Here is a 23,691-nt window from a genome sequence, read left to right on the forward strand (position 1 = left end):
AGAAGTTGCATATATCACTTCTCCTCAATTCCAGTGCCAAAACCTAGTCCCATGTCCACAGCTGTCAGCCAGGAAGGCTGAGAAATGTACACCATGGACGTAAGGCCATGCATATACTTAGCTAAAACTTGGGAGGTTCTATTACTAAAAGAAGGAAGGGAGAATGGATTTGGGGAGTGATTAGCAGTCTCAGTCACAGATATAATGCTTTAAGCATAGCTATTCCCAAACGTGACAGTTGTTAACTTTCTTACAAGTAGATGTGTGTGCATCCACATATGCACTCACAAAAGCACATATGCACACTGCATTCTCATTATTTTTCTCATTTCACGGCAGACCTTAAAAATTTTCAACAGACCTGCGCTGGTCAGTATTGGACTCTCAGTGGCCACTTTCCCATAGATAGCATCAGATTCTTCAGCCTGCCCTTCCTCCTGGCCCCAGCCACAGTGAGTTTCTAGGGGCAGGTGACAACGGCGGAGACTCCGCGTCTCAGGCCCCCACCACCTACATTCCACCTGGACTCCCCCCTCACTCTCTCAGCCCTCTTCTAGTATCCAGAACACCAAGGATCAGAAATGGGGCAGCAGTGTGGCCAAGTGTGAGGGCAGTCAGGTCTCTACAGCTCCCAGCCCGTTATCTCCCTTCACAGGAACCCTAGACTTCTGCAAAGAAGCATACACAGATGTCCCGATTTAATTGAAGAAAGCAAAAGAAAAATGTTTTTAACACTTGGCAATTTAATGTCACAGCAGCCATCCAAAATAGGATTGGAAACAAGGGGGGGTTGTCAATAAAATGCAATTTAAAAACAGTTGAAGAACTTCTTTTCCTTTAAAGACTACCATAATGTTGCATTATCCTTAATGCCTCTTTAAACGGCCTGCTTAAGTGCTCATCATTAGTCGTGTATTACTATGCATTTACTAACAGAACTGGAACCCTGGAACTTGGGGATAAATTACTTGCAATAGATAACATCCGGCTGGATAACTGTTCCATGGAAGATGCAGTTCAGATCCTCCAGCAGTGTGAGGACCTGGTGAAGCTCAAAATCCGCAAAGATGAAGATAACTCAGGTATTGATAGCATCGTTATTTAAGACTGATTTTTCTAACTGCCCGTCTGTCACAGAAGTTAGATCTTGATGTTTTACATACAACAGCTGGCTAGTGACATCGCAGCAGTGTTTTGCGTAGTCAAAAGTATCTTTAAATTGTGTGTTGAGAGTGTAGTATGAACTTTAAATAATAGTGCTTTAAAATGATACAATTAAGATATTTCCATTATATAAATATTATATAACTGTATTAAAATAATTGTAAAGGTCAAAACTAAATCATCACCAATACTACCACCTTAACAATGAAACTAGTCATTTTCTAGTCTCTATTAACAGTTATTGTACATAATAATAACCATAGTGAATATTGCATTTTTTACTTAACTTTATATTGTAAACATTTCACCATTTTATAAAGCCTTATTGTCCGTCATTTTTCTTGACTGCCACAAAATTTACTTAATGTTCTTCTTTTAGTTAGGTTGCTTCCCTTTTTTCATTATTACGGATAAGTATTATCATGGATATCTTTAAACATAGATATTCTTATGCATTTTTTCTTCTTTTGAATTATTTCCTTAGGTAAAATTCCTAAGGATTGCTGAGTCAGAGTAAATAGGAAATTTTTATGATTCCTGATGAATTCTTCACCTTGTTGCTTTCTAAAAGGCCTATCTCCATTTTAGTGCCTCTACTCATATAGAAATATAGTGAAGCAATACTTCTTGAACTTTAGTAGGCCTCAGAATTACCTGAAGAGCTTGTTGAAGCACAAACCGGGGCACTGCTCCCAGGCAGGTCTGAGGTTCTGCATTTCTAGCAAACTTCCAGGTGACACTGAGGCTGCTGTGGACCAGGGGCCACACTCCAAGTCGCCCTGCAGTAGAAGCCCATCTAGCTCATTGTGACAAGATGCTATGCTGAATTGAAAAAGTCACCTGATGTGGGGAATTATAGAGAGTGATAGATATCCATAATGAAATGTCTAATTTGATGTTTAGTATTTTGCCATTCTTATGGGTAAAGCTATATGGCTCTGCTGATTAGGGTAGCAAGTATTTTTTTTTTTTTTTTTTCCTAAACCATAACCTTTACACACAGTCTGTGCTTTCCAGTTTGGGTGTTTCTTTGTTTTTAATGCCGTGAGAATTTAATGAATGGAGAGCAATCTGAATACTTACTCCATCTAGATTTTGATGATTTTCCCCAATGTTCTAGAGCTGTTCCTCTATGTAATTCACAATTGATTTTTACCTAATGACACCTGCCCCTTATTGAAACTTTCCTAAAGCATTAGACTTTGTTTTCACAAAAGCACTACACTCACTCATATATATGATACAAATTACATAGTTACAACTTGCATAAGCAGGCTTGGGAATAAACATACTTCACTATATTTTTAAGCTCATAACTCAAATAGCAATAGGAGAAATGCACAGGGTTTCTAGGGAGAGAAAGCTGCTACTCTCAAGCATGCCTTGGTTATTAGTCAGCACAGTTTACCAAACAGATGGAGAACCACAATTAATCCAGTAAATTGGTTAAATGGAGAGTGGTTAAGTGACCTTCTGCTGTATATATAATTCATCGCAACCAATAATTAGTTATTGCCAGTAATCTAGATCTAGAATTAATAGTCATGTCAGGCCATATGTTTATGATTCCTGTTCAAAGTCAAAGCAACAGCCGTTACATTCATCAGTACAGCTGGTCTTTATGATTGTATCGAAATATATTTCACAACCAATGTTTAAAAATATGCATAGGTTTGTACTCATTGTTATTACCCAAGCAACTGATTTTCTGTGCCAACATTTGCATTCCTCTTCTTACAAGCTCATTTCAATTTGTGCTTTCTTTGGGGAAATTATTTTGAAATAGTAATAAAGCCTCCAGCATCAGTCTGGGTTCTATCCTAGTAAAGGGGCAAAGCCCTGTGGAGAAGCCTATTTTGCATTATTTGCCAAGCTAAGCAGATCTCCTTGCAGAGAGAAAAAGCCAAGTCAGACATGAATATTTATGGTGCACATGGTTGGCAGTGTTCCCAATTCCAAAGCCAGGATATTCAGACAAATTGGCAGGAGTTTCAGAAACAACTGAGCACTTGGAGAGCTAGCTCTTATTTTTAGTTGCCAATTTCCTTTGGCTCTTTTTTTCTCCTTCACACCTTTCCTCTATAATCCCTATGCCTAATAATTTTGGTAATTTTCCTACTTATTAAGTATTTTTTAATTTTTAAGTGCTCCTATCTTTAAAATCCAAAATCCTTCATGGAAAACCACACACAACAAAAATAAGACTATAAAGACAGGTGTGAGAGACATATTTACCCAAACCCAATTTGCTCAAATTGAGCATGTTTTTGTAGCAGATCACTATATGAATATTATCCTCCGATCATCTATTTAGAAGAATTTGGGGGCGATCCTAGCATCCTCTTTCACCTCACAGGAATATAAATATTATTTTAATCATAAAATTATTTTTTATTCAGAACAAAGCAAGAAAAAAGACATCATTCAAAGTGTAAGCAGACGATGTAGGGGTAAAAAGCGCAAGCTTTAAAATCAGACCTGAGTTTAGATTCCAGCTCTGTCGCATTTGAGCTGTGTGAGTTTGGGACAGTTACTTAACCTGTCTGAGATTTGGTTCCATTTCCAGTAATGTGCAAATAATACTACCCGTCTCAGAGAGCTGCTGTAATTTGTAGAAAGAGATACTGCATTCTATAAGCATGGGGTATTTTTATTTTTAACATATCCTAAAATTTTTCCTCACATTTGTTCTGGTCTTTCATCAATTATAACTAAGTGGAAAATAAGTTTTAATCATCATTACAGTCACTGATTTTGGAATTTTGAATCTGAGATTATACTGATGATTTGAGGTATCACATTGAATCATTGCCATCCATTGATTTGATATTTTAGAATAGTAATTAAAATTCAGCATGTATTCTCCATCCCCTGAAATGTTGTTCATCCTAATGTTGTGCTTTCTCTACCCCGAGAATATTCCAGATTTTTCTTAACCGTCTGTTCCTTGCTATCCTTTAGTGATTATTCTCTCATCAGTCACCAAAAGTTTGTAACCACATAATATAATTTGGTTTCCTCATGATGCTTCAAAATGTAAGCATTTCTTCCAGCTACACTAGCTGATTGCTCTGCCATGTACCCTGTCCAAGGAGATGGTAGAACTCTTCCAAAATGTTGTTAAAGTCCTTGTTTTTCATTAAGTCATACATCAGCATTTATTTAGTGTCTATAAGTGCCAGGTACTGTGCTGGGGACTGCCACTTCTTGGATGAAAAGCACTGAATCCCTCTCCTTAAGTCAGTCACTGCCTAAAAGAAGAGACAGAAGAAAATCAATGATTAACAAAAGATGAATGTTCTAGGGGTGTGCACAAGATGTTAAAAGAATATGGAGGCATCTGTTGTAGCCTGGGGAGTGCAAGGAGATGTTCCTAGCTGTCTTAGTCTTGAAAGGGTTGGGGAGGGGGTGTTAGAATTCATCAGAGAAAGAGTTGGTGCCAAAGCAGGAGGTTAGAGAGACCATGGCATATCTGGGGAATTCCTAGTAGGCGGGTGTTGCTGAAGCATAAAATGTGTGTAAGTACTCAGCAGTAGGTGAACTGTAGCCACATCATTATAGCCCATGTAAATCATGTTAAAAGATTTGGACTTTACCCTAGAAGGCAATGGGGAGCCATTGAAGGATATAAAGCAGCAGAGTGGGGTCATAGTATTTGGTATAGTAACCACTGGTTGTAATCGTTTACTGAAGTATTGAATGAGACATTCAAGAGAGTTAATGAATTAACTCTATTTCTACTCAGAGTAGGGGAGACAATAAAATGGAATAATAAGAACATCAGACTGCTTTTACAAGTTATAAGCTGGGAATCTTAATTAACTTCTCTGAGCATGTTTCTTCATCAGAAAATGTCCATTTAATGACTAATCTCACATAGCTGTTTTAGGGATCAAAGGAAGTAATATGTTTAAACACTCAGCACAGTGTTTGGCACCTAGCTAGGCCTGAAAGATGCAAACTATTAAAACCGCTATCAGGATTTTTAAAAATTAATTTAAACTTTCTGATGGTCATATATTTTAGAACACTTAGGATTGTGGGGTTTTCCCCTCTAGCTTTAGTCATCTGCAAGAACTTTTGCATTTTTCATCTTTCATTACCAAAGGAATATAACTCAAGTAGAGTGGAATGGTTCTTGCATGGCCCAAGTCTCCAGACAAAGACCGCTACCCAATCCCCAGGTCCCCAAAGATGCAAATCATCCACTTGAAATAAAATCTGTGGTTTTGCTTCAGTTGCATCTGGATCTACTGTAAATGAACAGAGGAGAGTTTGGAGAGCTGGCTAGGGGCTGAGAAGAAGCCCTAAGGCAAAACAGTAGAAAATTTGGGGGATTTGTGGGAAGAGATGGAAGTTTCCAAATCACCCCATGTGGTTTCCACTTTGTGTTACTTCCTTGGCACCAATCACATAATTCAGCTGCTAGTCCTTACTCTGTTGATTTAGAGCACCTCATATGTAATATATGGAAAGTTTTGAGAGACCACAAATTCAGGATTTTACCTTCATGGATTTTAATTTGTGCATACAAGCTATTCCAGGCTGCACTTTGTCCTTTCTGAAGCAAATTGCCTTTACACATTTCCAAAGAGTGTTACACAGATATAACCTTAGTACCAGCTAAATTTGTCCTTCAAAACTCAGGCTTTAATATTTTCTTTCAGTTCATGTGTTAAGCCAAGCTAAGTAATTAGCAACAGCTTTTTCCCCTAAACCCTAGAGTGGGATAGCAGAGATGCCCCATCACTTGCTTCGAAGAATGAACCTGACTGTTCTAGGAGCAGCAGTAGGAGATGTGCATTGGCAAGAGGGTGGCTGCCAAGGGGGAGCCTGTGTTATGAAAAAAAAAAAGTATTCTTCCCTTTTTTTTCCTTGCTTGAGCTCTCAAAGTAATGACTCTCAAATTTGAGTGTGCATCAGAATCAGCTAGAGGCCTTGTTAAAACACAGATTACTTGCTACAACAGGGATGAATCTTGAAGACATCATGATGAGTGAAATGAGCTGGACACAAAAGGACAGATATTGTATGATTTCACTTATAACTAGAATATACAAGTTTACAGAGACAGAAAGTAGATAACAGGTTACCAGGTACAGAAGGAAGGGAAATGGGGAATCAGTGCTTAATGGGTAGAGAGTTTCTGTTTGGAGTGATGGAAAAGTTTTGGTAATGGATGGTGGTGAGAGTAGCACAACATTGTGAATTTAATGCCATTGGATTGTGTGCTTGAAGGTGGTTAAAATGAGGGAAATGTTATGTCGTATACGTTTTACCACAATAGTGTGCACAACACACACACAGAGTTTCTCCAGGATGGGTGTGGGGCTGAGAATTTGCATTTCTAAGTTCCTAGATGATGCTGAAACTTCTGGTCTAGCACTACACTTTGGAAAGCACTATCATGTAGGACCATTAGCTAACTTTGAGACTTAAAAATTATCACGTAACACAATGAAAATTTGAATTCTACTTTTAATCACGCAAGAATTCCTTGGAGCAAGAATATTGTCATTTAGCAAATTGTTCTGGCATGACAGGAAGAATGACCACACAACAGTATGGAAGCTGTAGGGAATATTGTTCTAAAAGGGTTATTTTCTCAGGCCTAACTCCAAAAAATCGGCCATACCCTCAAGTTAATTCCATCGCTTTTAGTTGAAACGAACTTTGGTTGACCTGCATGTTTATGCCTTCCAACTGCTCTCTCCCAAATCCATGCTTCCTATTTGGCCACAGAAGCAGCTGCCATTTTGGATTCAGGCCAGATAGTTTTCATTTTGTTAAACAGGCAGCACTCAAGAATCCTGAAAATAACATTGCAGATAAGTAATGCTGTAATTTTGCATCTGTTCTGTGGTCCCATTAATTTTCTTAACTAGAGCTAGGCAGAACAAACAAGTATACTGACCCCCTTTCATGTCTTTCACTAATAGTTGCAAACCTTCTGTTGTGATAGAAAAGCTGCTTATAATATCATTAACATCTGTTTAGGCTCATTTTGTAACTTGTGATCCCACATTTCTTTCTCAGAAAGTTTCTGTTCTGGTTAAACACTCTAGTTGCTCCATTCTAAGCTGGAGCAGTGGAAGGAGAGAGTGTCTTGGAACACTCCACCTCCAAAATGGCCAAGCATCCCTTTCTATATGGCAGTGGTTGCCCTCCTCCCAAGCTGCCTGGCCTTACAGATGCCGGTTGAACGAAAGCCCAAGAAGACAGATGGAATTGGAAGTGCAGCCTGAAGCTGACTCGACTGTTCCTGGAACTGTGGAGGGAGGATGTTCTAGGTTTGCTGGTCCCCACAATGGCAATCGCACATCTTTTTCTTACACTTTGAATGAGCCAGATTAGGTTTGCCTCACCTGCCTTGGAGAAAGAAACTAGACCTTGGTTTATCAGGGAGACTGACTCCCAAAGCTCCTTTGGAGATCTCTTCCTTCAGAACTTCTGACCACATGCTATCACTCATTCATTCATTTATTCATTTGTTCAGCAAGCCTTTATTGAAGTCTCTTTGGTGCCAGACTTAGTTCTAAGCTCTGAAGATATGAAGATAAAACGTCTATTTTTATGGTGTCCCTATTCCAATGGAAGAGACTAGTAAAGAGATCATTAAAATTGAGAGAAAAAGTATATGCTAGAACATGCATTCTTGATGGGGGTAATATCTCTCATAAGAGGACAAAAATTAGTTCTTGGGGATTAAAAAATCTTAGATATCATAATGGTTTGTGGCCCTCCAAAGTTCAAGCCTCCCTGACTAAACCTTATTCCTTAATATTTGATTTCTCTCATTATGGAGAATTTAAATTAAAATTTTCTCCTGCAGGGGAGGGGAAAGAATCAAAGAAAAGGTTGAGAAACACTAGAAGAATGCATAGCAACTATGACATCTCAAAGGAAAGGCCTCCAGCCCCAACTGGGAAGCCAAGGAGACTACCTGAAAAATGAGACTTCTGCCCTAAGTTTTGAAGTATGAGTAGGAATTATCCAGGGGAAGACATGGAAGAAAGATATTTGTGCAACATGTGCAAGGGTTGAATGCTTTTTAAGGAACTGCTGGTGGTTCAGTGAGTAGAGATGCTAGGATTGAGGGAAGATGGTGTTGACTCTCTAGAGAGATAGAGGTTGCAGCTCAGCTCACGGAAAGGGGTTGTATTTTCTTCTTGAGGCATTAGGGAATCAATGTAAAGCTTCACGTAACAGAGTATCATGATCAGATTTATGCTTTAAAAGTAATCTGGGAAAACAAGAAAAGGAATTATATGTTGGCAGCACCGGAAAAAATAGATGGAAAGTTGGGAGAGGAGATGGAAAAAAGCTGCATCCCAAGCAAGAAAACAATTTAGGAGGAAACCATTGCTATGGTAAACTGGACAGAGCTGAGATGGGGCTGTCTTGTGGGCAGATGAACCAGAAGGATCTGGATAAGTAAGGTAGCCAGACTAATATGACATCTATTTACTCAGAACATACACAGAAGGTTTTTCTAAGGTAGTTTTCCTTTTAAAAAAACTTTTTATTATGCAAATTTTAAATACATGGAGAAAACTAGTGTAATGATCCATCATGTATCACCTAGTGTCAAAAATTATTAACTGGTGACCAATCTTGGCTCCTTTACACCCCACCCTTGCTTCCCTATCCCACCCACAAGCTAGATTATTTTGAATTTTGAAGAAATTTCAGACATCATGTAATTTCATCTTGTAAATATTTTTAAGGTATCCCTAAAAAATATGTTTTAAAGACTTTTGAAAAATAACTAAATAACATCATTATATTTAAAAATGTTAACAATAATTGTTAATATCATCAAATAATCACTCTGTTCACATTTTCCTGAATATCTACTATATAGAGAGATGTTGTTTTGTTTGAATCAGGATCCAAAAAGATCTACTCATTGCTTTCATTGTAATATCTATTAATGTCTCTTACTTCTCCCTGTTTTTTGTTGTTGTTGTTGTTATTATTGAAGAAACCAGAAATCAGCTTCCATTTCTGTCAAGCTAAACTCGGCTTCATTTCTTCAACTTGGTCACAGGAACATATCTTTCTTAATTAAGGCACTGGCATGTTCCTGATTTAAGTTTCGTTGACTATCTAAACTCAATCAGAGTTCTAACAATTACCTTCTAGTTACAGTGAGTCCTCAGATGTCTAACAAAAAAAAAAACCCTGCATAAGAGAGCCTGAAACCAACTGTCCTAAGCTTGTTTACTCGGTCTCTGGTATAATTCTGTCATCTTTGTGACACAAGGAGCAAAATTATCCAAAAATAACACAAGGCTCTCACTCTGAGTTGCCTGAAGGATGAACTAACTAGAATCAGGCTCTCCTCCTCCTCCCAGAGAGTGGGACAGCACCCAGACTCAGCTTCCCATGCACCCAGTGGCTTTTTCATCCGGACTGAGGGAACTCAAAACTTCCCAGGGGCCTCAGGGTTTCCAAGTGCTGCGCAACTAGTATTCCCCGACATCTCCCAGGAACAGTTGATGGCTAAATCCAGAATGCATGGTACCCATTGACAAGGTTGTGCTCATACAGTAATGAGCAGTAATGGGTCAGGTCCTTCCACTGGCAGACACACCCACCAAATAGCCAGTACACCCAGTGGTACCTAATATTTAACCATACCAGGAATTTCTGATCAATTGACTCATCCAGAATTTTATCCAGAATACAGAATACAGACTGCAATGTACATGTGATCTAGCCAGTGATACCCTAGTTCATTTATTTCAAAACTAGCCCTGAAGGGTGATGATGTGTCATAATGTAGAAAAATTTAGGCTTTTGACCTCTACCCATTATCTGATTACCTGTGTCCTGATGCCACTGTCAGCAGTCCCTTAGCCAACCATCACCAGCCCATTGGCCACAACTCATGTAGCAGCATGGGAGAAGTTCTGTGAACCATCAGAGCTATTGAAGTTTGATGTGGAAAATTCTCAGCTTCCAATATAACTTTGGGTTATAGTAATATAATATAGTATTAATATAACATATTAATATAATAAATACAAAATAATATAAAATTTTCAAAATAACATAGGAGAAGATTTTTATACTCTCAGATGTTGATTTAAGCATTGCAGTGTGTGGTAAATGGTCTCCAGTTGTCCCCATGTGGAACTTATTAGGAGTAGAAGCATTCAGGAAGTGGAGGTGATAGCATACTTTCCAAAACTCCTAGTCTATGGTCAGAAGTGAAGTCAGCTCTTGCAGGAGAGGACACATCACTTCCCACATTACTTGATGGACCTTTCATTTTGTATTCACCATAATTCTTCACTGCACACACAGATAATTGAATTAACTCAAGCTTTTCCTCCTTATTTTAGGGTTTCATATTGTAAATGAACAACTGCTCATTGCAGAAATGTGACTGTGTTAATGCTTCGCTGTGATTCAGCATGACTGTAAAAGCTGACTGTTTTATTAAAGTAACTACTGGACCATTTCATTGTATCTTTAGGTACAAATATGAAATGGCTTCTTAACCATTCAGAGCTCCCAGGCCCAAGGAATAAAACAAGAAATGCTCAAGAACTTTAAGCATGTCATGAGGAAATAAAACCTTTGAATTCTGGGACTTCATATTCACAACCTTGATACAGTCAAGACACCCACCATGTTGAAGATGTCCCATGACATCGGTCATTCGAGCTAGTGCTTTAGGCAGACCACATTCACAAACATCTTTCCTCAAGAGAAATAACCAAAAGTTAGTTTATGACAAAGTGACAGCTTGGTATGTGCTACTAAAAAAATAGCTGACAATGACTCTTCATTTCAATAGCAAAGGAGAGGTGATCATTCAAACTTATGATATAATACCCATTAACTCCTCAATATGGCTCACTTTTTAACGCAAAGTCAGTGGAATGATATGTAAGGGATTCTAGATTTCCTGGCTCTGTCTGAAAGCTAAACTCTCTAAGCCCCGCTTATCTATGTGTATGTTATCATTTGTTCCAACTCTGTGCAAAATCAACACTTCTCGATTAAAAGTTAGCTTGCTTATAAAACCTGAATAGGGATCGCATGGCCCAATCACTTTTTTGTCCCTGAATGACTCTGTCTGACAATAATGCTGGTGCAACCATGTGTTCTTCCACAGGTATTTGTTGCCCCCTTAAAATATGCCAGGCAAGCATGCTTTAAGCTGGGCACAGGGACACAGCCTAAAGGTCCCACAATGCCAGCTGGGTGGATCACTCACAAATTTGAAATGTTCCATTGGACAATGCGCCCCTTCACTGGTACTGATGATGATTGCATCCCTGTATTAGAATGTAAGATCCTATTAAGGAAATGCTACTTCTGAAAATAATTACTTTCTGAGATATAATGCTTTGATGATGCTGTTTTGAATTTTCTATTTTCTATTTAAATATGTGTGTCTTATTGCTTTACTTTTCCAAAGAAACCAATTATCACTCCTTGGCATTTATTGCAGATGAGCAAGAAAGTTCCGGAGCAATTATTTACACCGTGGAGCTTAAGCGCTACGGGGGGCCCCTTGGCATCACTATTTCAGGAACTGAAGAGCCATTTGATCCTATAATCATTTCAAGCCTCACTAAAGGGGGATTAGCTGAAAGGTAAAATTTGAAGGAACTGCTACAATTACCTGTGTCTGAGATAGGCTTCCTTCCTCATTGCCACATAAAAACATGCTCTCCCCTCTTGCTTGGTTGTTTGTTGACTTTTTCAAATCTGCCCGAAGGATTGATTTTAGAGCATGAGAATTCTCAGTCAGAGCTCCAGCTTGATTTTGAGGTACATTTTACAGGTAGCAAAAGATGTCATGAGCTTGGCATTGATATTACTCTCCAGAAATGTATAAACTGACCACAATCAACTACCAGTAGATTGATATTGTGTCCATTTTGAGAGGCAGAGACTAAAGTTCAGGGAGGTTAAAAGAATTGCCCAATTCAATCAGCAAACATTTACTGATCCTCTATTACTTGACAGGTACTGTGCTTTAACTGCTGTGTTTTCAGGAATGAGGATGACACAGGCTTCATCTTTAAAGATTTCAGGAAACAAAGTGTAGTGACTACCTTAATAATATCCTGCAATTTGGAATGTCCATTTGTTCCTTTGGCAATGATGTACTGCCGCCACCACCTGCCAAAACTGCATTTCTTTCCAAAGTGTGCTATGGGGTATAGTCCAATCCCCATAACCATACCTGCCCTTCAATACTGTAGCTTAGCAGTTCACACAAGACATCATTTATGCCAACAATCGAAGACAATGGTTTGTAAAATGGAAGTGTAGAATTTTGGAGTTAAAGGTAATTTATAAGTCAGCTCACCCAACACCTTTATCTGTCATTGAGGGTACTGAGGCAATTCAGGGTTAGCCTGCTAGAATTTAATATTCTGATATTAATGAAGATACCCATGGTATGGTGCACTTCAGACATCCTCCTGAATTCCAGTCCTAGGTATCTCTATCAGAAAGACATTAAGGAAAAGGTTAATATTCATTTGACTCAGCAACCTACAGGTAAAGTGTTCTGTGGCTTATAACATAGATCTTTCATAAGCTGGAGATTCAGTGAAAGAATGAAAAGATCGTTTCTGTGAGAAAAATAATTTCCTTAAGAGTAGATGCATTGGTGAACTTGTTATAATTAGCCCTCCTAACCTGTGTGACCCTGTGCTACCTCTGTTGCACATGTGGCCCTGCCGCAAGCTGTGGTCGGAGCACTCAGTCACCAGCAGTGCCCTGAGTTGAGTTAATCCCTACAGTCACTGTGTTCAACCTCCATAAAGACCAGTACCTGGAGGCACTCAGGACTCAGGCTCTGCAGCCCTCAGCCCATGTGCAGAGAGCTGGGTTGTTATACTACCCCTGAGCTTCCTGCTATGAACCTACTCCTTCCCCACCCAGTGCCTCCAAATACACATAGATAAGGCAAAATGAGAATTGTAAATTCCAATCTGCTAGTTCAGAATTAGGGTGAGGGGTAGGGATGGTAAGAGAAGGGAAAAGATCAAGTGTTCATCATAAAATAAACAAAAGTGTGCTAGGATGTTTTCCTATGTGATTCTCATGGCTGCCCTATGAGATGAGTATCTCCGTATGAATGATAAGAAACTGACACTCAAGGAGGTTAAAATAAGGTACCCTGGTCACATAGCTGGATTCCAACGTAGCACTAACTGATTCCTGAATTCAGCCCCTTTAGATTCTTGGAATCATCAGCAGGGAAAGCCCTGCCACACCAGGGGTCTGGTATATGTCCCCATCTCTCTGAATCTTACTTCCGGTGAGCTGGGATGCTAACTGTGTTAAACACTTTAAATCTGTAGAAGGAAGGAGTGCTTCGTGCTAAATATCACTGCAATTGTTCACATCGTTGGAATTTTTAAGAGAATCATCAAATGACTCAGCTTTTGGAATTTAAAAAACTGCACAAGTCCATTTTAAAAACCAATTAAAACAATTTTTCTAACTTTATATGCAATTAAAAAGTAATTTACAACAGATGCAATTGTCTTAGAACGTTGCCCTGAAGAAAGCCAGAAGTGACCTCTAGAGACCCTTGCCAAGTCTTCATTGTTATGACTATGTAAAATGTGCCAGGGAATTTATATTCAGTAGCTTGCCGGAATTGTTTCTATCTTTTCCTGTACTATTTGGTGTTTCAGAACTGGTGCAATCCACATAGGAGACCGAATCCTCGCCATCAACAGCAGCAGCTTGAAAGGGAAGCCTCTGAGTGAAGCCATCCATTTGTTACAGATGGCAGGAGAGACTGTCACCTTGAAAATTAAGAAACAGACAGATGGTGAGTGGGTCAAAAGCCACAGTTAAGGATTTCCAGAGCATTTCCTTCACTAAAAGAATGTGCAAGTGTCTATGTGGGCATTTTTAGGGAAATGGCTCTCCAGCCGTGGAGTATTTGAGTATTTAGACTGACTCTGATGCTTAAATTCCTTTCCTATCTTTAAAGCCCAGTCAGCATCAAGTCCAAAGAAATTCCCCATTCCCAGCCATTTGAGTGACCTGGGAGATGTGGAGGAGGACTCTTCTCCAGCTCAGAAGCCAGGCAAACTCTCTGACATGTACTCCTCCGCGGTGCCCAGCGTGGACAGCGCTGTCGACTCATGGGATGGCTCTGGGATAGATGCCAACTACGGGAATCAAGGTATACCCTAGCCTTGGGAATGGGAAGAAGAGATCTTGTCATTGCTGATCCCATCTTTTTCAGAGTCACCCTCTGCTTTGTGAGGAGAATATCTTTATTTATTTAAATTGAGTCTGTGTCAGTGCAGCCACATTGAACACATTGAATGCTTTCACTCACCTGACCTTGTATTTCTTTCTTCCTAATGCTGATAAGTCAGAACATTTATTGAGCACTAACAGGCCCCCATTAGATATCCAAGGGTTCAATCCATAGCTTGCCCTTCAAGCTTAGATTTATATGGGGCAAACCGTACAATCAAGTGGTTCACTGAAGGTAGTCCCATTGTTTTCTTTTTTAGCAAGCTCTCCACAAAGATGGAATGGGGTGGGGGTGGGGTTTTGCTGAAGACCCCATTTAGTGCTGCTTTTTCCTGGCTTTCCATAGAAACCTGTGGGATTTTCCCAAAATAGTCATTATCAGAGAGTTATAATACATGAAGGTACAATAGATTTTTCTTCACAGACATTATCTTCATATGCAGAAGTATAAACCCAATGTATATTAAAGTTTAAACCTTACTCAAAATATAAACACATGAAAAGAACTAGAATATAAACTAAAAGCTTCTTTAAAATATCTTTTTACTTCCTAGTGTTATACAGCACAAGAAAAGAAATGTCTCCAAACTTTTTTTACCATATCTTTGTTATTTCTCATCTGAGCCTTACCTTCTCTTTAATGCCTTGCATATATTCCAGCTTCTGAAACCCTTTCCTGCTCTGGGTTTAAGTCAGCCAGAAACTAAAATAGACAGTTTGGAAATCCCATGTTTGGGTGTGAGGGTTGTTTTTAAATTAGTTAACTGTGCCTTTAGGAGAGTTTGTATCCAATTTTCTCTTTTTCTATTTCTCCTAGTTTTCTTCTCTCTCAGCCTGTCTTTGTCTTTGTCTCTGTTTAGTTCTCTGAAAGATGAAGAAAAATTTTTGAACACTTAAAATAATACTGAGACTTTGATTTACCTGGAAATTAATTTTTCCAAGTCATAATTCCTTGTCACAAGTTCTCTATGCCACCAAATAACAGATGCTCTTGTTGCCTGGAAGTTGAGGGCCACCGGAAGATGCTCTGGAAAAAGGACACAAGTCAAATCCTAATAGAGTAGACTCTAAGGGGTTGTCCAAATTGTGTTTGTTTATTAAAATAAGTTGCTCACTACTTGAAATGTAGAGCTGTTTTTGTTGCACAGAACATCTGGGGAAGATGCTATTGATTTTAATGTGTTCTGCACCATACAGTGATGGGTAAAAACTTGACTACTCAGTCCCTTTAGGATCAGAACTGTAATTAATACACTAAATGTAGGGCCTTTTCCCTCATTGGTAAAAAATGAAGAACCACTTGTTATTTATGAAACATTTCAAAGTTTGAAATCCTGGATAGGAAATAGTAGTCACAATAATATTAAATTTGACATTTACAAATTAGAAATCTTTATGAGGTTGAAGAGAGATAAGAGATAAGTAGACATAATGGCAATCAGGACAGAACTGAAGTCCTCCAAAGTAATTAAAAGAACAGTACTGATACCTTATGTTTGTAAAACACTTGAGAGTTTGCAAAACACTTTCACATACCTAATCTCAAGTGATTCTCATAACCAACATGAAGTCGAAGAGCCAGCGTTAATCACAGAATTTTTGTGTTAAGAGAGACTTGGAAGTCATCCAGTCTGACGTCCAACTTGGCACTTGGTATCTTCTCCAGCCTCATAGCAAGTCATCAGGCTGTGTGGACTTGAGCGCCTGTGGTGACAAATTGCTCCCTAACTGCTGAGGCAGCTCTCCCTTCTTCATGCAGCTCTCAGCAGCTCCAAAGTGCTCGCCTGTATTGAGCTCAAATCTGTCTGCTTGTAGCTCCTGCCTATAAGTTCTAGTTTTACCCTCAAGGTCATTCTGAAATAGACTAATGCATCTTCCACTTGACAGCCCTTCAGATACTTGACTGAACACAGCTATCACGTCTCTTCTGAGTCTTCCCTTCTCTAAGTGAAATGGCCCCTTACATAAGTTATTTTTGAGTATTTTTATCATCCTGAGTCCTCTCTTCTGAATATGTTCAAGTTTAGCTCAATATTAATAAAGTGTAGTGCTCGGAAAGGAAAGTCATACAACACTCTTGACAGCCCAGAGCAAAGGAAGCCTGCAACTTTCATCATTGAAGACACTAGAACCTATCAATGCATCCTGCCTTGACATGAGAATTTTGGTGGTCACGTCATATCTGTCACTCATTGTAAGCCTATGTTTACCAATATCCCAAAGTCTTTTTTCTTTTTAACTTGTGATATTGGGTTAAACCAGATCTCTCCAGTCTGTGCTTGTGAAGCTGACTTTTTAAAAACAAGAACCATACATTTTTTCCCTATTAGATGTCATTTTGGTAGATGTAGCTTGTCTCTCCAGCCTGTCTCTCCAACTTCCAGCAGCCTCTCTGTCATAGCCCAGGAAAACCTTGTACATTCTCCCTTTAAGTCTATAATAATTGCCCCATTCCCAAAAGGATATCGCAGACCTCCATTATGTGCGTCTTCCTCCCTGGGCCAGGAATTGATCTCCTTGCAGCCACATTCCTTACTGTTTTCTGCTGCTTCTCCAAAACATCAAACTTACCCATTCATTCATTCAACAACTATGTGATGGCAGGTACAATATAAGGCCAGTGTATGATGGGTATACACTGGTGGACAAAAGAGGCATGGTCACTGTTCTTATAGAAGAGGTAACCGAGCTGAAAGGCCAGGCATTAATTAAGTAAAAAAATAAGTACCAACAGTATCGAGTATTATTTGGTTAATAAAAACAGAATTAGGAGAGAGTGGTCAAAGTGGTGGGAAAGAAGGCATGTGTTTAAGGAAATCCCACAGTGGGATGGTCATTTCTGTGTGCAGCTCTTTGGACACAGAATTTCTTCAAGTCTACCCCAGGGTCAGGTTCTTCCACTTCCCATTCTCTTGATCCTCATATTCATGCCCTTCTGCCTTATCAAAATCTTATGCTTGTGGCTCCCTTTTGTCTTATTTATTCCTCCTTCTACCTCTGAGAAAACCCCTGGATTTAGCAAAGGCCATTCGTGATTAGATTGGTTGATGGTTTATTTTATTTGGTGTGTGTCTTAATTTTCCAGAGTTACTCTGACAAATACCAGAAATGGGTTGGCTTAAACAACAAGCATTTATTGTCTTACAGTTTTGAAAGCTAGAAGTCCAAAATGAAGGTGTTGGCAAAGCCGTGCTTTCTCCTGGAGTCGGTAGCATTCTGGTGATGACAGTACACCATCACATGGCAATCTCTCTCCTTTCTGGCTTCTTCTGGTTACTGGTTCCTACTGTTTAACTGTGTGCAAATTTCCTCTTTATAGGGTTTCCAGTCATAGGGATTAAAAACCACCCTGATTCAATTTAGCCACACTTTAACTAACAATAACATCTTCAAAAGATCCTATTTACAAATGGGTTCGTGCCACAGGAGCAGATTCAGATTCGAACATGTCTTTTGTGCGGGACATGATTCAATCTCCAACAGTATTTTTCCTCCCAAAGAACCGACTCTCTGGTTTTTTTTTATTTGTTCATCTCTGTTTTTTTTTTTTTCTTTAATACATTTTTGTTTTTAATTTTATTAATTCTTTTATTTAGTTCTTAGATTTTGTTCCTCTTTTGACTGTAATTGGATGCTTCATTGATTTATTTCCATGTTTTATTGTAATTTTCACAAGGATGACAATAATTGTTAAAAGATATTGACAGGGACAATCAGACTCTCACTTTCTTTTAATGTAGATAAAGCATACAACAGCCCACATATGATAATCACACAGAGCAGGAGACACAACAGAATTCTCCCCATTGGTGGGATTTTATATTCTCCTTCATTTCTTTCCTAATCCCTACAAGCTTGTGTTTCATTTCCTTCTATATCTTGTCTTGTCCAATTTCCTCTGAGCTCTTAAATCTTTGCTTTGATCTTTTGTTCTATAATTGATGGCTTTACTGTGTATTTGTTTTAATTTGTGATGATATTTCTGGACATACTTATCATTGGCTCCATAGCAGCTGTGTTCTTACGAGTATCCTTTAGTGACTATTACTCTTTCATGTTCCTTTTCTCTTTTTATGGTAATAACTTGGGATACATCTTACACTGGTGCTTTCAAATTATTACTCATCTTTGAAAGAGATGAGTTCTTCTTGAATTGGAAGTTTGCTAGAGGTTCTAAGAAAGAAGAGCCCTGTTGTGTTGCCAGCTAGCAAAACGGGGTCCTATATTTGAGTGAGCTTTACTTCTCCACAGTTGACAGACATCAGCAACTGTAGGCTGCTCACAATGCAGAAGTCCTGTCTGCTCTCCCACCTCTGATTGGTTTCTTCCAATCAGATTGGTAACATGTCTGCATGTGTTGTTTTTCAGCTCACCTCTCTGGCACCAAACTGAGTCAAAGGCACTTCCTCCTACCGGCCCATGCAATCCATCCCGGTGTTCCAAAGGAGCATTATTGTTTTTGCCTCATGCAAAACTGGAGGACTGTATTCTTTCTGAAATCTATTTGGCAAGGTTTCTTATGTATTATGTTTTGAGATTTTAAAAATACTCTAGTTTTGTTGGAGATGGGGTGTACATTCTGTTATCTGTATTCCTTTTTGTTTCAAGGTGACCTCTGAGAGAAGGCAGAACTATCTTTACCATTGTAAGACACCATAGTATCATCTAAACTTTGGCTATCTCTTGGCAAGAACAATTATGAATGGTTACACAAACTATGATTTGATTTACTCATTCTTAACAAAATTGGGTCTTCAGGAAACAAATTTGGCAGAGAATTATCTGGCTCACTTTCCTATACTAAAATGGTTTCCAAAAGTGAAAATAGCAGCAGGAGTTACAATCCCAAAATTGTAGAGTTGAAGATTGAATTCCAAAAGCATTCTCTGGTTTCAAACTTTTTGAATATGAACCAACACTGTTTAGTTCACTTTTCTAAATTAACACTGAGTGTGAATTAAGAGCTACAAATGGAAGATACTAATCTACACCCTACTGTGGTATTGAAAACCAATTACAATATTGTAATATTGGAATTTTACAAATAGCTAAAGTGCAGTTACCCTAAAAATAAAAATTATCATACCAAGATTCCATCCATTTTCAGAAGAAGCCACATTTGTTCAAAATTATTTTCCATTATGCAAATAAATAAAACTAAACATTATTCGCAGTAAAAGGAATCTAGTGTGATTTTTTTTTTTTAACCTCATGTTGTAATACAAAGTGTAAGAGCAGATATTGAAACCTAAATGTGAAAGAAAGAAAGTGAGAACAAGAGAAAGGTTTCCAGTTCTAAATCAAAGGAGTAATTAATTAGGAAATAAATTTTTAATAATTTATATTTTTTAATTTTTTTCTTTTATCTATTTTGAATTTAAACTCTAGTTTCCAATATCATACACGTATTTTCATTTTAAGTGCTCACATCATCGTTCAGTTTAAACAAATTTTAATTATGTTTCTGGCAATTGACTTTTCTTACACCTGGACTACCTCATTTATTCTGTTCTTTCTCTGGCTTTTAAGTTTGACTCATGATATAAAGGGATAGTTGTCTGAGCCTGTTAACTTCTTCTCAACTACGACAACCAACTAGCCTTTTACCCAAACCTAATTATTCCTCATTTTTAAATTACTTTAAATTATGGTATTTTCATCTACCTGCATCAGTTAGGAATTTAGTTTAACTACAGATAAAAGAAAATTCAAATTATGTTTAAGCAAGATAGGAGTTTATTTTTCTCCCATTATAATAAAAAGCCTGGAGGTGGCATGTAGTTCTATGATGTCATCATGATCCAGACACCTTCCTACTTTATACTAATTAAACATTTCCTAGCTGTTTCTATTGTCACTTCCTTTATTAAAATCTTCCTCACACCTGAAATATTGTAACTAATTCCTCACTTACTTCCTTACTTTGAGTATCTTATCATTCAAAAATACTGTCAGTGATCTTTATAAAGATTTAATCTAATCACACATACCCTTAAAAAATTTCTTGATGGTTCTCTATTGTTATAGGAAAGTCTGAGGTCTTCAGTTTAAAACAGAAATCTTTGTAATCTTATCTCAAACTCATTCTCATCTCCTAACACCTTTGTAGTATCCTTTACTCCACACATTTCCCACTATTTGCTAAGCACGCTTTAGTTTTTAACACCTTGCTGGCACTGGATGTTTTATGTGGGTGTTTTATCCAGTCCCTTTCTTTCATCAATTCTAAATCAATTGAGAAATTGAAATAGGAGTCAGCTATGGATTAAAATATCAGCCTTTTTTTTTTTTTTTTTTTTTTTAACCAAGCTGAGTTGGGCCTGTAGATAACATCAGGATTATTATTTCCCTACCCCTAACCCAAGTCTAGACTTTGGGAATTAAATGGGAGGTGGGGGTGGGGGGAGGGAAGTCAAATGTATGCTAACCCAACATATCAGTTGGATTCAGTTCAGCTGAATAGAACTTTACAGTGGCTTAAATAATGAAGACATAGGCATTTCAGAGCTGATATATGATTCCACTGTGTCATCAGAAACCCATGCTCCTAAATATTTCTGCTCTTTTATGTTTCCATCCATCTGTGGGTTCACCTCATGGTCCAAGATAGCTACTGGGGTTCCAACTATTACATCTACATTCCAGACAACAGGAACAGGGTTTAGGAAGCATTCCAAAAAGTCTCCTTTACTTGTCATTGATCAGAGTTTTTCTCATAGTTACACCTTAGCTTCAAGGGAGGCCAGGAAATATAGTTGTATTCTCAGCAGCAATATACCCACCCCAAAACTGATTTTCTGGTTCTAAAGATGAAGGGGAGTGGTTCAGTTTGCTAAAACTGCTGGAATGCAATAGACCAGAAATGGGTTAGCTTTTTCAATGGGGTTTTATTGGGTTACAAACTTACAGTTCTAAGCCATGAAAATGTCCCAATTAAGGCATCCACAGGACAATACCTCCTCTGAGGAAAGGCCGATGGCATCCGGGGTTTCTCTGCCACATGGGAAGGCACATGATGACATCTGTTGATCCTTCTCTCCTGGCTTCTGGTTTCAATGGCTGTCTCCAGATGTCTCTGAGCATTTCTCTCTCAGCTTGTCTGGGTCCTTCTTGCTTCTCCCAAGGCATTTTCTTTCTTAGCTTCCCTCTCTCCATGAGCTCTCTTGAAGGACTCCAGTAAAGGATTAAGACCCACCTTGAGTGGCTGGGGTCACATCTCCATGGAAACAACCTAATCAAAAGATCCCACCCAACAATAGGTCTTCATCCACAAGAATGGATTAAAAGAACATGGCATTTTCTGGGGGTATATAACGGACTCAAACTAGCACAGGGAGAATGAATATTTTGATAGGCACTAATAGTTTCCTGCAGTAAGCCAACTGTACAATCTTGCCCTCCCTGTCCCCTTTGATCAGAGAGCCCTAATAGTGAGACTCAGGTTTGCTTACCACACAGCACAGTGTCAGTGGGAGAGCATGTGTCCAGAAAAAGCCAGGAAGGGGCTGGGTACACATGACCAGTGTTCTTTTCCAAAATTTACCAGTTAGGTAAGCTGCTGCTCATCCTGTGGGAAGGAATAAGTACAGGTGGTGAGAACCAGAAGTATTCCTGGAATACTGTTCCCTCCTTTAGAGTGGAGCAGAAACCCACTGGTGGAAGCATGTGGTCAGGCAGTGGGGTTTATCATAACTGCACCCTCACCAGTTTCTTTCTTCTACTAGTCTACACTGTCTTACCCAACACTTCTACCTAGTAAATGCCAACTCTTCTAATTCCAATCCTATATGTCACCTTTCCTTTGGCACCTTTCATGGCCCACAATCTGACCCCCAAACAAGCAGAATTAATTGCTCAGATCTCTGTTCTGCCACATCTGTGTGTTCAGGCTAAAAGGTGAGCACTTATCACATCCTATTATCTTCACATTTTGTGTCCTTATATGGTACCTGACACTTGAGGCACACAAATGTTTACTGAAATAATGATGCTAAGGCTTACCTTCTTTCCATATATCCCTATTTTATAGATGAGCAAATTGAGATTTTGAGAGGTTAATGACATAGCAAAGACCAAAAATAATGGACATCTATGTTCAGTAAAAACTCATTGTGTCTCAGCACTTTCATAAGCATGTCAATGTGCATTACTATCCGTCCTTCTCTGTACCTGTGTCTGTGAGGTATATGTCATTATCCCCATTTTATGCCAAGGCACAGAGAAGTTAATTGTCCAAGACTACAGATCTAAGAAGTAGCAGGGCTGGGATTGGAACCTAGGTCTTTTCTCATGTCAATCCATGTGCCAGCATAGCTTGGACTAGGGCAGAGATGGGGCCAGCCCCAGGTATTCTGATTCTGCACCTGACCCAGAGAGATGTGAATTTTATCCCATTTTAATTTCCGACTTTGTTGTAATGCAATAAGCATTGGATGGTGCTTATTAAAACAAGGCATCCTTGTTATGGATGGACATGCCTTTCAAGGCTGGCATTTTCCTAGTGCTGATGCTGTACATTCTTACACTCTTGCCTACGTCACCAAGAACTCCTTACCACTAAGAGCTGGAAAGAAAATCAGAAAGTTAAGTATAAAATATGTGGGAATTTCTCAGGGAACTCAGTGGTCATATGGGTTAAATACTTATCAGAAAGGGACACCCTCAGGAGGGCACCCCATTCACTATTTGGCTCTTAGAATGTTTAAACTAGATAATGAAAGTGAGTTGCAGGCTTCCACTATTCTTTTTATATCACAAGAAGTGAGACTTCACTTATTTCAGGGCTGTTTAGTTTGGTTTGAAAGGAGAAAATGGGTAGCTTGACAGAGGGAGCCAGGATGAAATGCAGTATTACCCAGTCACCCCTCTTCAAGAGAAGTTGCATGTGTATTCTCTTAATTCAGCACTGTTGACAGCATACTTCACATTCATCACACAAGACTTATTCCCAAGTGAGTAGCCACACTTCTGCAGTTATCCAAGAAAAAGAGAGAGTGAGATGTTGAATTATACATATTGCATCTTCTCCAAGGACTTCTAATCTTTAGTATGCTAAATTAGAAGGGTCATAGAATATTTCCATTATGCAGATGTGGGCATTGCTCTGGGTTCTTGAGATCCAGTCCTGTTAATCACATTATCCTTTGGACAGCCTATTTTCCCTGGGCTCTGACTAGTAACAAGGATGGCATTATAAGATCCAGTAGTGGAGGGAAAGTGCATGGGGAAGATAATGCAGGGGTGTCACTTGCCTAATGCATAATCAGCTCA

At 38.8% G+C, this 23,691-nt stretch overlaps 1 protein-coding gene across 5 annotated transcripts in view; it reads left to right on the forward strand.

Annotated features, from left to right (window-relative positions):
* The window catches only part of GRIP1 (glutamate receptor interacting protein 1), a 447,814-nt gene that overhangs the window by 395,442 nt on the left and 28,681 nt on the right, over positions 1-23,691 (forward strand). For all 5 annotated transcript variants that reach the window (XM_037845410.1, XM_037845411.1, XM_037845413.1 and 2 more), the window contains 4 exons: positions 937-1,082; positions 11,633-11,777; positions 13,842-13,981; positions 14,147-14,341. In XM_037845410.1, coding sequence (XP_037701338.1) covers positions 937-1,082; positions 11,633-11,777; positions 13,842-13,981; positions 14,147-14,341 — 626 coding nt within the window. The remainder of the gene's footprint in view (positions 1-936; positions 1,083-11,632; positions 11,778-13,841; positions 13,982-14,146; positions 14,342-23,691) is intronic.

Source organism: Choloepus didactylus, chromosome 8 (genome assembly GCF_015220235.1).
Source record: "Choloepus didactylus isolate mChoDid1 chromosome 8, mChoDid1.pri, whole genome shotgun sequence".
NCBI classification, from domain to species: Eukaryota; Metazoa; Chordata; class Mammalia; order Pilosa; family Megalonychidae; genus Choloepus; species Choloepus didactylus.